This window comes from Callorhinchus milii, unplaced genomic scaffold (assembly GCF_018977255.1).
Source record: "Callorhinchus milii isolate IMCB2004 unplaced genomic scaffold, IMCB_Cmil_1.0 Scaffold11, whole genome shotgun sequence".
Taxonomy (NCBI): Eukaryota; Metazoa; Chordata; class Chondrichthyes; order Chimaeriformes; family Callorhinchidae; genus Callorhinchus; species Callorhinchus milii.
The window spans coordinates 13,114,820-13,126,927 of record NW_024704752.1 but is presented as its reverse complement, the minus strand read 5'-3'; the positions used below and the strand labels follow the sequence as shown (position 1 = coordinate 13,126,927).

The following is a 12,108-nucleotide window of genomic DNA, read 5'->3' as shown; positions in this document are numbered from 1 at the left end:
GCAGAAGGAATGATATCAATGAACGTTCTTGGTGTTGTTGCAGATTGGCCAACGTGGGCTTAATTATAAGTGGCCGATATTATTATCGATTATAATTATAATTATTACGATATTATAAGTGGCCAATTTGCGTGGATGGCTTTTGAAGCCGTGTAAGAAAAGGGCTTCAAAGGGCGCAGAGGGAGGAGGTTTTACAGGTTTAAATTAAACCGCAAAAAAAGAAGTAGCCCAATCTTATGAGCGGCCAATTTAGGTTCAGGGCTCTTGAAACTGTGTAATGAAACAGTCCGTGCACAGTACTTTACAAAACAAAAACCCGACTAATCGGGTGTCGAGTGACAGCTCCAAGGCACCCAGTGCAGCATCAGCCGCAAAGCTCAAGTGTCAATCAAACCACAATTTGCACAAAATTGAGATTATTGCTGCTTTCTGGGGGCAGTTATCCATTCAAAAAATAATTTGGTCACTCAATCCATGACCGACTGCGGGACACTTGCTGTGCGCAATTACCTGTTGCGTTTTGCCCATAAAATACAGTCAAACCACTTTACAGTGTATCCTGTAAAGCGCTTTGAGACATCTCAACGACGTGATAAGGCGCTATATCAAATGCAAGGATTATTATTATAATCAATCGGGGAGTCGCAATCATTTCTTTCTAACCGACGGCTGCTTTCATTGTATCTTGTTTGAAGGCAGGCTCCTGTATATAATGCAATGCCCTGGGCTGTAAAGAACGTTTCATGTTTGAAATGGGGATAGATCAATATTTAGGAAATAAGGATATTAAATTAAGAAATTTTAAAGAAAATACTGCAAAACAGGATTTAAACATCTGGTACTGTACTTCCAAATTTGGAGGAAGTTTTGACAAGTCTGCACGATTTTAAAATTTAAAAACAAAACTCCTACTGGCTAAAATAAAGTGGAATTTCAGAGGGTTTGGACTTCAGCAGTGGGATTGTAAACTTTTTAACACTTTTTAAGCCAGATCTACCCACAAAGTTGCTGAGAAGTGGTCCAGTAGTGAATGAGAAGTTGAATTATCAGGATTTATATCTTCTGTTCATACAAGGGATGAGGAGTCGGAATAAACGGAATGGCTCTTTCAGAAAGTGAGCACATACACAACAGAGGTGTAGTTAGAAGTTACCAGCAAGCAGGAAAGAATCACAACTTAGCATCTGCAAAACTGGATGAATTAGGAAGAACTAAAAACGGCACCAGGATTGACAATTTCCTGCTGGATACTGATTTTAAGAATCAAGATCATTTTTTATTTCAATCTTTTATCGTAAAGATATCAAGTAAACAAGCAGATATCAAACAAATAAAAGTTAAGCACTTGGTATATATTTGTCTGAAACAGATATTCATTCACAAAGCATTAGTCCAAAGTTACTGTTGTAAAAATATAACTTCCTGAATCTATAACAGCACAACAATCAGAACTTAAATAACCAATTTCATAATGGCCAAACTCTCTGCTAAATCATCCCCAACCCGGTTTTACTCAGTGGTGTTCTTGTGTAGAACTAGCAGAATTCTGGCTGGGTGATGGCAGTGTTTTATATGGGTTTAAAATACCCTTTGGATCCAGCATCAGTTTCATTTGCTGCATGATCTGCACCGCCTCCTTGGATTTACTGTAATAAATGAAATCCTTCTTCTTAAAGCCCAGGCCATGTTCGGCACTGATGCTCCCAGAATATTTAGCCGTCCATTCATACACATATGGCTCTATGGCAGCCAGGAGCTGGTGGTCATGTGCTGGAGACACAATATTCAAATGCAAGTTCCCGTCACCTAAGGAGAAGAAATAAAAAGTGATGGCAATGTCCCCTGCCCTCATACATTGAAAGTAGATTCTCAGTGTCAAATGCACAACATGTGGTGCAGTGCTGGCCTGGAAAGTTCAGAAAAGTGATAGGTTCAATCCATGGTCTGTACAGAGGCAACTGTGTCTCAATTGGGGGTGGGGCGGAGAGAAGAAGTGTGTGTGTGTATGTGCGTTGGGGTTGTGGGGTGGAACCTTAAGGGTTTCAGATCCTTGTTTCTAATTTCTTGGACTCTGGCTGCAAACTGGGGATGTCAGATGAGGGAAGGATCAGGATGAACTGTGTGCATCAATGGTCGAATAACCGGTCAGCTCTCAGTGGCTGGGCTCATTGATAAATAATGAGCATTTGCGCAAGGTAATGAAGAGCTGCCGATGCCCATGGAAACATATTCCATCAAGAGCAAGATTAAAGGTAGAGAAGCGATAAAACAAGTGCTTTACATGGTAAGTTACCATCTTGATACCTAAAGTAGGAGCAATACACTGATGATAATAATAATGCTTGCATTTGATATAGCGCCTTATCACATCTTCGAGATGTCTCAAAGTGCTTCACAGAATATACTGTAAAGTGGATTGACTGTATACTTTGCAGGCGAAACACGGCAGCGATGTGATGAATCTTACCAATGTGACCGTAGCCAACCACACGCTTTGCCTTATCCCCAAGTCTTTCTCTCATGTCGACAACAATGTCATAAATTTTCTCCAATGGTAATGAGATATCATACTTGTATATATAGCCATCGTGGCTCAGTGCTTCAGTGATGCCTTCTCGTAAGCCCCAGAGTGCCTTTAAACAAACACATGTTCAGCCTTAGGAAATGTTGAGATGACCATTATCAAACAATATATAATCTCCAACAAAAACAGGTGTCACTGGAAACACTCAGCAGGTCAGGCAGCATCTATGGAGAAAGGAAAGTGAGTCAACGGTTCAGGTCCACTACTATTTGTCAGAACTGAGACATGTTGGGAGGAAATATAATATATAATCTCCACTTTACCTTTATTTTGCGCTCCTCAGTAGCGACAGTCCCATCAGCCACTAATCCAGAAGTCATGACTTCTTCCAGGAATTGGTTCAGTTTCTCCTGATCATGATTAGCATTGGAGCCTGACGTTTCTACTAGGATGTAAAATGGTTTCTCTGGAATAGTTTGAAAGTGAAAATAAGTCATCGTATGGCAATTTAGCCTCGTCCTAGTGTCACTCACACAAAATACACATACACTGTGTCAGAGGCCACAAAAGGTGAGGTGATGATCTATGATCAATTCACCAGCAAATGATATTGAGGTGAGAAATTTACTAATTCCACAACATGAGAGAATTGCAGGCACTGTCAGCTGATTGAGTTGTAGGTCTTTTATCACAAAAAATGCCCTGATTTTATGAAAAAGTGTTGAGGAACACTTTTTCAAGTTTTTTTGTTGGTGGGGTGGGAGGAAACACCCAGACTGAGGTAATGAATTATTGACATTTTTACGAATGAGATGTTGCATTTAGAGACAGAAGAAAGGGATCAAAGTTTGGGTAAAAAAATATTGGCCATTAAAAGTGAGAATGCTAGTTCCACCTCGTGGCTGTTACGCATAATACAGTATCAATGTTCCATCATTTCTCAGTGGTAAGTTCACCATTCAGTGAAACTAAGCCAAACTGACCTTGGAAGTCCCAGGTTGGATTCCCAGTCTCGAGAAGGTGGTACTGCCTTAGTCTCCTTGCCTCATGCAAACTACAGGCTTTAGATTTAAAACCTAAATTTTGTGACATACAAAGCAGGTACCTTGGTAAACTGGTCTTACATCTGTGTCCATTTTACCTTGCAATGGGTTTGCCAATTTCAAGTGCTCCTGGACTACCTCTCTGCAACTTTGATCCAGGAACTCAAAGGCAGAGAGAATTTCTCCTAGCATTCCTTTGCACTGATTAAATATACTCAGGATCTGGTCAAACCTGTCACAACCTTAGGAGAAACAGGGATAAAACAATGCATATATTATACAGAAAATACAATAAGGCATATTACATTACCATGATAAATCAGCTGCCATGTTCACCACCCAATGCAATTTATAAAATAATTCTGTGAACTGCTTTGAGACGTTGACATGATCAAATGCAAGAATTATTATTATAATATGTATGTGTTCCACAAGCGACCCAGTAACACACATCGTAGTGGGGATATAGTATTCATTTTGTGTATTGTAGTACACCAGATAAAATATATAAGAATTATAAGAGTATAAAAACGGTATATACAGTAGGAATGACACAAAAATGAATCAGATGCAGAGGAAAGGGCATGGAGCCAAGGCAAAAACAGTCACCCGCTGTGTGGGAATAGAGACTGATAAAATCCTACTCTCTCTGCTCCTTCAATAACAGACGATATAGCACAGAACCATAGACTAGCACTGCCAGTAGCCTTGGAATAGCCAGCAGGATGTCTTCAGGAAAGGAAAAATTCTCACCTCTCAAACAATTTTTGATAAATACCTTCATATTTCCCCCTTTTTTACCTAGAAGAGCTAAATTGACTGAGCGTGGTTTCCTCGGACACAAAATGGACACAGCTGTGATGATCCCAAGTGTTCCTTCAGCTCCGATAAAAAGCTGCTTAAGGTCATAGCCTGTGTTGTCCTTGCGCAGTGGTGCCAGACAATTCAAAACAGTTCCATCTGCAAGGACCTGCAAGATGCCAGGGAACAGTGTAAACCAGGATCTAAAATAACTAACAGTATCACAGGCAACAGATCAAGTCAAAGCAGCGGGCAAAACAGCTCCAGCCATTATGGGCTGTGAATGACTGACATATGGAAAGTTACAGTAAAATAATCTAATACAGTTCTAATATAATGTGTTCCCGTACAGGAATGTGCAGGATTATCATGTCAGACCTTGAGGCAATGAAAGTAAAGCACAAGTATCATATTGTTTCTGATTAGAAAGCAGGATATTGGATCACAGATGACTTGTGCTCTGGTTATTACTTCCAATGTATCCGAATAATTTCTTACCGCTTCCAGTCCTAGGACTGTCCCACGCAGAGAACCGTATCTCAGAAGTCGCAGCCCACCAGCATTGGTTGCCAAGTTGCCTCCGATGTGACAACTTCCCTTTGCCCCCAAGTCGAGGGGCATAATAAAATCCTGTGCCTCGAGGTAACCGTTCAAATTTTCCAAAATACAACCTGATTGGCAGATAAGGACTCCTAAAAAAAATACAGAGTAGAATGATTCAGGAAGCCATGCTGCAATCACATTGTTCAGTAATAGAAGTGGGTTACTGATCCCCACTGTTATTTGTGTTTATACAGAAACACATGCAGTTATTGATCAACAATTACCCAGTTAGTAACATTTAATGTTGAAATGTTTACGTACGAGATTCACTGCCAGTAAATATTTGTGACAGAGGGAATCATTGTTGCTAGTGACCTAGACGGTCAATCTCTCATGATAGGACAGAAGCTTTGTAACTCTTCAGAAATGACTGGCAAGTAATTCTAAGAGGCTCATAAGTTATCATTGCCGTTACAATCTAGAAGCCAAAGTAAAGAAACGTGTCCGCACCAGAGTTTGGGTTGAAATCGATGATGCTGTTCATCTGTGCTGTTGATATGATGATCTCATCAAACACAGGCACACTGCCTCCCACCAACCCCGTGTTCCCACCCTGAGGATTCACCGCCAAGTTCCGATCATTACAGTACCTAAAAAATCAAAGAGGTAGAGAGTCAGAGAAAATTCCACACAGGCAAAGCCAACCCCACTGTGAAAGTTAGCGACAACCTCATGCATCAGAGTCGATCACAGGGTGTTGGTCAACATCAATCATACACTGAGTAAGAAAAGCACATACAGCTCAGTACTGTCTGAAATTCACTGCACTTCCAACACTCATCTGCAAGTAACAAGAGATATCATGTAAAATAAATCGTATCCAAGAAACTTTGAGCCTACAATACCTGAGTATCTGAGAGACTTCTTCTGTATTCCGAGGTCTCAGTAATAACTGGCTGCGACCTTCAATACAATGGAAAGGCAGTTTAAAACAGATTTTCAATCCTAACAATTGATAATCGATAACAATCAGAATAAGAAACCACATTTCGCAACCTGCCGAAAGCAAGTAATGCCTTTTTAATGCAGTATATCTTAACTTATTCCTGAAGCCTTTTTTTAAAAAAGATTCATCCTTCTATTCAATTCCAGGCAGAGGGCGAAACCTTGGGCAAGTTTCCTTACTCCACACAGAGCCTAATAATAATCCCTCCAAAAACCAAAAACAATAATAAATTGGTCATTTTCAATCTACGACTGTTTGTGGGACATTGCTGTGCGCAATTGGCTGCCGCGTTCGCCCACAAATATACAGTCAATTCACTTTACAGTGTGTTTTGTGAAGCGCTTTGGGACGTCCTCCCGACGTGAAAAGCGCTGTATCAAATGCAAGGATTATTATTATTATTATTCTAAGTTTCATAGCACACCGGCACCAACATAATAGATCTATTGGCCTTCATCTGAATGGAAAATCTCTGTTTCTACAGGGTTCCCCCCCACCCAACATTTCAATTCTGATGACGGGTCACAAAGGAAATATTAACCCGTCTTTCATGGGTGATAAATGATAACAAGATAACTGTGGTGCATTTACTCTGTCCCATAATTTCATCAAGAGGGAGAGGGGGAAGAGAGGGGAAAAAAATCACAGCAAAGCACAGCAAAGCCTACTCTGTGATAGTTTACACTTTGACCAAATACAGGAGATCCACTTTACCTCGCACAGTCCGCAGCCAGTCCACGTTGCTCGCTTCCAGCAGGTCAGGGTCTGTCACCGCACGGTCAGGGAGCAAGCTTTCCAAAAACTTTAAGTCCTCCTTCGTTACTGTTGAAAACGCTAACCTCCGGACTCCATAACGCACGTCGGTAAACTCTACTTCACGGCTAAGGTGACGGGAGGATGAATGGAAATGCCTCGTCCTGGGTTGCCACTGAACATGACAACTGCACTCGGAGTGAGAGGTAAGAGTTTGCAGGCTATGCTCAGCGAGTGCTGCTGATTGACAGAAGTTTGCTGAAGACGCTACATTTTGTCCGCTGGCTTGGACAAGCAGCCACCTTTTCACAAAGGTTTTGTGACACTGTGTTGCTCTGCACAGGAACGAAGAGAGAGAAGCCATGGCACCTGAAATGCAAAAATTACAGGGCATCAGTCACACCTGTTTTCTCTTTTGTTCCTCCATTCAATTTTCTCCCTATTTATCCTAATGTGAGTGACTTAGGCTGGAGTACGGTTCCCCAGGTGCTCGCTATAATAATAAGAATCTGTGCATTTGATATAGCGCTTTTCACGTCTTCTAGACATCTCAAAGCGGTTCACAGAATAATAATAATAATAATCCTTGCATTTAATATAGCGCTTTTCACGTCGGGAGGACGTCCCAAAGCGCTTCACAGAACACACTGTAAAGTGAATTGACTGTATATTTGTGGGCGAAACGTGGCAGCCAATTGCGCACAGCAGCGTCCCACAAACAGTCGTGGATTGAAAATGACCAATTTATTATTGTTTTGTTTTTTGGAAGGATTATTATTAGGGTGTGGAGTAAGGAAACTTGCCCAGGGTTTCGCCCTGTACTTCGCCAGGCTTGAACCTATGTCACAATTAACCACACATATATTTAATGCTGGGAACGTCACAGCAAATCTGATTTTGTCTTAATACGACACCCATACAGGTACACAAGCAACACCAGGTAAGAGCAAGCCCAGAAGCATTGAGACTGTACTACTGACCAGCTAACTCAGCATAGACTGGGGACAAATATGCCATTGGTAAAAGCACTGAAGTTCCTAATTTTATATTTAAATAAAGCTCATAAAAGACACTGAGTATTATTAATGGTGTTCGAGAAGGTGAAGAAGGTCAGTGTTGAGGGAAGAGAATTTTTTTCTCTGTTTTTTTTTTGCATTTTCAGCAGAAATCACTTAAAGGTCAGACAGCAGTTGAGTCAAATGTATAGTGAAGCCTCCTATACAGTACCATACAGGAGCACTCCCAATTCACGTCTTGTTCTGTATGGATTGATTGGCATAAATGTCCTTCTGCACTGTACCTGCAAGTAGTATAAAGAGGCAAAAATGACATTCCCTTCTACATAAACAGCAGAGCTGGTGATTAAAAGTGCACACACGTTTCCTACTTGTACTTTCTCTCACGACTCTGCAAACAACAACAACACCACCACCACAATACCACTCACAACTGATCAGCTCTCAGCAGCAACAGTAACCCAGAAACTCACCTCATTCACCCCCTGTGCGGTGGGTGGGTCAGCAAACGTGCATGTACCTTAATAACCCCCCCACTCCCCCCCAAGGTTTGCAATCGCTTGTGTGCACAAACCTATCTCTTTCTTTTGAGGGGGTGTTTTTTCTTTGTTTCTGTTTTGTTTCTTTTTCTTACGATCTCACCATCGTACAGAGGATTAAATCACTAAAAGAAAGGTGAGTTACCACCGACTGGTGAATACTGTAGCAAAGGGCCGCTACATTGTTGTATCCCTTCAAGGTCTGTCGGTCTGTCTGTCTGTCTGTCTGTCTGTGTCTGTCTGTGTGAGTGAGTGGGTGCAGTGAGTGAGTGAGTGAGTGGCTGCAGTGAGTGAGTGGGTGCAGTGAGTGACTGCAGTGAGTGAGTGGCTGCAGTGAGTGAGTGAGTACAGTGAGTGAGTGGGTGGGTGCAGTGAGTGAGTGAGTACAGTGAGTGCAGTGAGTGCAGTGAGTGAGTGGCTGCAGTGAGTGAGTGGGTGCAGTGAGTGAGTGAGTGCAGTGAGTGAGTGAGTGAGTGCAGTGAGTGAGTGGCTGCAGTGAGTGCAGTGAGTGAGTGGGTGCAGTGAGTGAGTGAGTGAGTGCAGTGAGTGAGTGGCTGCAGTGAGTGAGTGGGTGAGTACAGTGAGTGAGTGAGTGAGTGCAGTGAGTGAGTGGCTGCAGTGAGTGAGTGAGTGAGTGGCTGCAGTGAGTGAGTGAGTGAGTGGCTGCAGTGAGTGAGTGAGTGAGTGGCTGCAGTGAGTGAGTGAGTGAGTGGCTGCAGTGAGTGAGTGAGTGCAGTGAGTGAGTGGGTGCAGTGAGTGTGTGGCTGCAGTGAGTGAGTGCAGTGAGTGAGTGAGTGGCTGCAGTGACTGAGTGAGTGAGTGAGTGGGTGCAGTGAGTGAGTGAGTGCAGTGAGTGAGTGAGTGAGTGAGTGGCTGCAGTGAGTGAGTGAGTGAGTGGCTGCAGTGAGTGAGTGAGTGAGTGAGTGAGTGAGTGGCTGCAGTGAGTGAGTGGGTGCAGTGAGTGGGTGCAGTGAGTGAGTGAGTGAGTGGCTGCAGTGAGTGAGTGAGTGGGTGCAGTGAGTGAGTGGGAGCAGTGAGTGAGTGGGTGCAGTGTCCTTGTAGCCCAGGGCACACTCAGCAGTTGGCAGAGGCCTCTCCCTCCCTCCCTCCCTCCCTGAGCCTGGGACACAAGTGCTGCTGCTGCTGGACTTACTCTCAAGCCTGATCCAGGCAACGCTTCCGCAGCCGAGTGGCTTAGTGGGAAGCGACTCAGCCTCAGGCAGTGCTCAGGCGGAGCTTCACATCATCAGCAATTTAAGGTCCTCCTCCAAAACTGTGGAGTTATTCATCAGCTCAACAATAATATACGGTTCGATCTCTTGCTTCCCCCCCCCACACACACACACACCCCACCAAAAAAAAATAATAATGCAAAAGCTACACCCATTTTATATCTTTGAATGTGGCATTCCAAATTTTTTCACCCCCCCCCCCCTCCCCCGAAAAATAAACACAAAACGTAAATAATTAACCGCCGCTTCCCTTCAGAAGAAGAAAAAAAATCCCATCGCGATCGGCCGCCGCGGTTCGCTCACGACACGCGGTCGATTCACCGCACCGGGTGCTCCGCGAAGGGCTTTGGGACGTCTGGAAGACGTGATAAGGCGCCGTATCAAATGCAAGGATTATCATTATTATTTGCTTCACCCCCCCGGCCCCTCGATTGATACGGCTGATATATAAACCCGTGGGGAAATAGCGCAAACTGCTATTCTGTGCTTCGGAGGATTCGTGCTCTTAACAGTGAGCTCCTAACAGAATTTTAAACACTGGATCTTTCTTAAGGCGGTTATATATTTTTTTTAACCGGGATGGCAAAATTCCTTTTGCTTTTCTTGTAATGAAGTGAAAATCGTGTACGTTTACCCACTGGTAGTGTTACCTTTTAATGGCACTCAACCAAACGTTGGCGTGATCTCTGGGAACAGGGTCATGGACCCGAAATGTTGACCCATTTTCCTTTCTCCATAGATGCTACCTGACCTGCAGAGCGTTCCCAGCGATTTGTTTTTGTTTCAGATTTCCAGCATCTGCAGCATTTTGTTTTTAGTCGGTGTGATCTGTTGCTTTACAAATGACTACCGGATGATGCCTCACTGATAAGCGACTTCTCCATAAACTATTCATAGGGAAAGGGCGACACATGCAGAAACGCCATCCGACAAGCAAGCCGGCTATCATTGCTACTCCGGACAGTTAGAGAATCTTATCTCCTATGGAATATGAGTAGAGAGTTATCAAATGAAAATGTAGTCCCTTGTTGGAATGATACAACACTCAACAGGAATCCCCCTCAGCAGAGGATTTTGCCATTGCAGTTCTGGGAAATAACAATTACATTTATTCAGAAGGCAATACTGTCCAAAAAATACTTTATTTTGACAATATAACTATTACTATTACATCATCCAAAAATACAGATATACATTACTATAATTTTTTTTAGAAAAAATGTACAATATTTTTTCAGATTTACAAAGGGAACATCCAAGTTGTCCAAAGATATAGAAGGAAGTGACTTCCCCATAAACTATTCATGGCAGAAATTAGTTTTGCAGTGTTACCTATTTATTACTAAAGGATCAGTGACCGATCTCTCCAGTTTAAAAGATTTTTCAAGGTTCCCAATCCCCAAAATGTACGGTATGCACGTAACCTTGGTTTGTGTTGTTCTTGATCATCAATTCCTTGTTATTCAAGGTGGACTGTGGCAGAGCAGACATAGTGCACAGAATGAAAAAAACTATTACAACTTTCCCTTGGAATTTGTGCCTTTAAAACCCTTTCAAAGAACCAACTGCTTCAAGTAACCCATTTTCACTCGGGTGATGGATTTAACTTTTTAAAAATGATTCTTCCTTTCTTTAAGTGGGGAATGGTAATCATTAAATAAGCTCCTACTGTACTTAACCATGCAACTTATTGACCATATTTTGAGAACAGGGAACATATGAAGGATCATCCTGGAATATAGATTGAATGACACATTTTCAAATTTTGTAACATCTGCAAAAACAATTTCCTGTGAATTCACAATACTAGAGAAGTACATAGACATTTTTTAGACCCTTGAAGCTCTGGTCACTGTACTGTCATTCCAGTCACTTTGAGTTCTTGGTTTTATTTGTCACGGTAGAATTTATTCTTCACATTATTCTTCAAGAAAAAAATATCTATACACATTTTGGCTTGAAATCCTGCTGCAGCACTGAAAAGGCTGACCTTTCTCAAAGACACAGATGGTAATAAAGAGTACACACCAACAAGTAGTGGTTTAAAATAATCTCACATTCATAGCATGTAGGCCCCATGCGTTTAAATGTTTAACTTCAGTGGGATAATTTCCAGAGTCTGCAGCTCTGCAGCACATTTAATTTTATAGGAAATTCTATATAAAAGTATATCAATGTATCAATAAGTCAAAATATTGCACAATAACACAAATAGACATTTTTTCTTAAAACATAGTTTTTTGTCCAAGTTTTAACATTTCCTCACTATCACAATCAAATACAAGTAGTTTTGAAAAAAAACTATAATTTGCATATGACAATACAGTGTACCTCAATTTAAATATGGTAAAATTATTGTTAATAGCAACTTCAGAAAGGCTGCAATTTCTTGCCCCTAAAGCAGTTTAGTTTCTGACAACATCAAATTTCTGCCAACTCATTCGCTATATAACTACAATTGGGACAGAAATCTGCTGCTAGGACTTTGGACGGCAGTGTTTGCGACAGTAAACAGCATCTTTAATAGCCAATGAGTTCCATATATTGTCCTTTTGGCAATAGAAAATTAAATTTTAGCACACCTCCACTATACTGATATCTCAGTATATATGTCAGTTTCACCCACAAAATATGCAATCAATTCACTATAC

The 12,108-nt window shown here is 41.8% G+C and overlaps 1 protein-coding gene across 5 annotated transcripts; it reads right to left on the bottom strand.

The window, feature by feature from the left end:
* Positions 1-1,241: 1,241 nt before the first annotated feature.
* On the bottom strand, positions 1,242-9,415 carry d2hgdh (D-2-hydroxyglutarate dehydrogenase). Of its 5 annotated transcripts, XM_007886972.2 has the most exons (12): positions 9,379-9,415; positions 8,261-8,350; positions 7,898-7,970; positions 6,632-7,039; positions 5,817-5,874; positions 5,422-5,561; positions 4,867-5,060; positions 4,321-4,537; positions 3,666-3,809; positions 2,848-2,990; positions 2,468-2,633; positions 1,242-1,806 (listed from the first exon to the last, which is right to left on the bottom strand). In XM_007886972.2, the coding sequence occupies exons 3-12, from the start codon at positions 7,947-7,949 to the stop codon at positions 1,514-1,516; spliced, it is 1,815 nt and encodes a 604-aa protein (XP_007885163.2). In that variant the 5' UTR covers positions 7,950-7,970; positions 8,261-8,350; positions 9,379-9,415; the 3' UTR covers positions 1,242-1,513. The 5 variants fall into 5 exon arrangements, with proteins under 5 accessions (XP_007885163.2, XP_007885115.2, XP_007885179.2 ...); XM_007886924.2 differs by lacking the exon at positions 8,261-8,350 and having other exon boundaries at positions 9,379-9,407; XM_007886988.2 differs by lacking the exon at positions 8,261-8,350 and having other exon boundaries at positions 4,369-4,537; positions 9,379-9,407.
* Between the last annotated feature and the right edge of the window lie 2,693 nt (positions 9,416-12,108).

What these genes read in the sequence shown, in the direction of transcription:
- d2hgdh (XM_007886972.2), bottom strand. Translation starts at nt 7,949, where the DNA reads ATGCCAATCAATCCATACAGAACAAGACGTGAATTGGGAGTGCTCCTG. An exon ending in CTGAGGAGCGCAAAATAAAG is followed by an intron (nt 2,634 to 2,847) that starts GTAAAGTGGAGA and finishes GTTTGTTTAAAG; the next exon opens with GCACTCTGGGGCTTACGAGA. An exon ending in GGTTGGCTACGGTCACATTG is followed by an intron (nt 1,807 to 2,467) that starts GTAAGATTCATC and finishes TCTTCTCCTTAG; the next exon opens with GTGACGGGAACTTGCATTTG.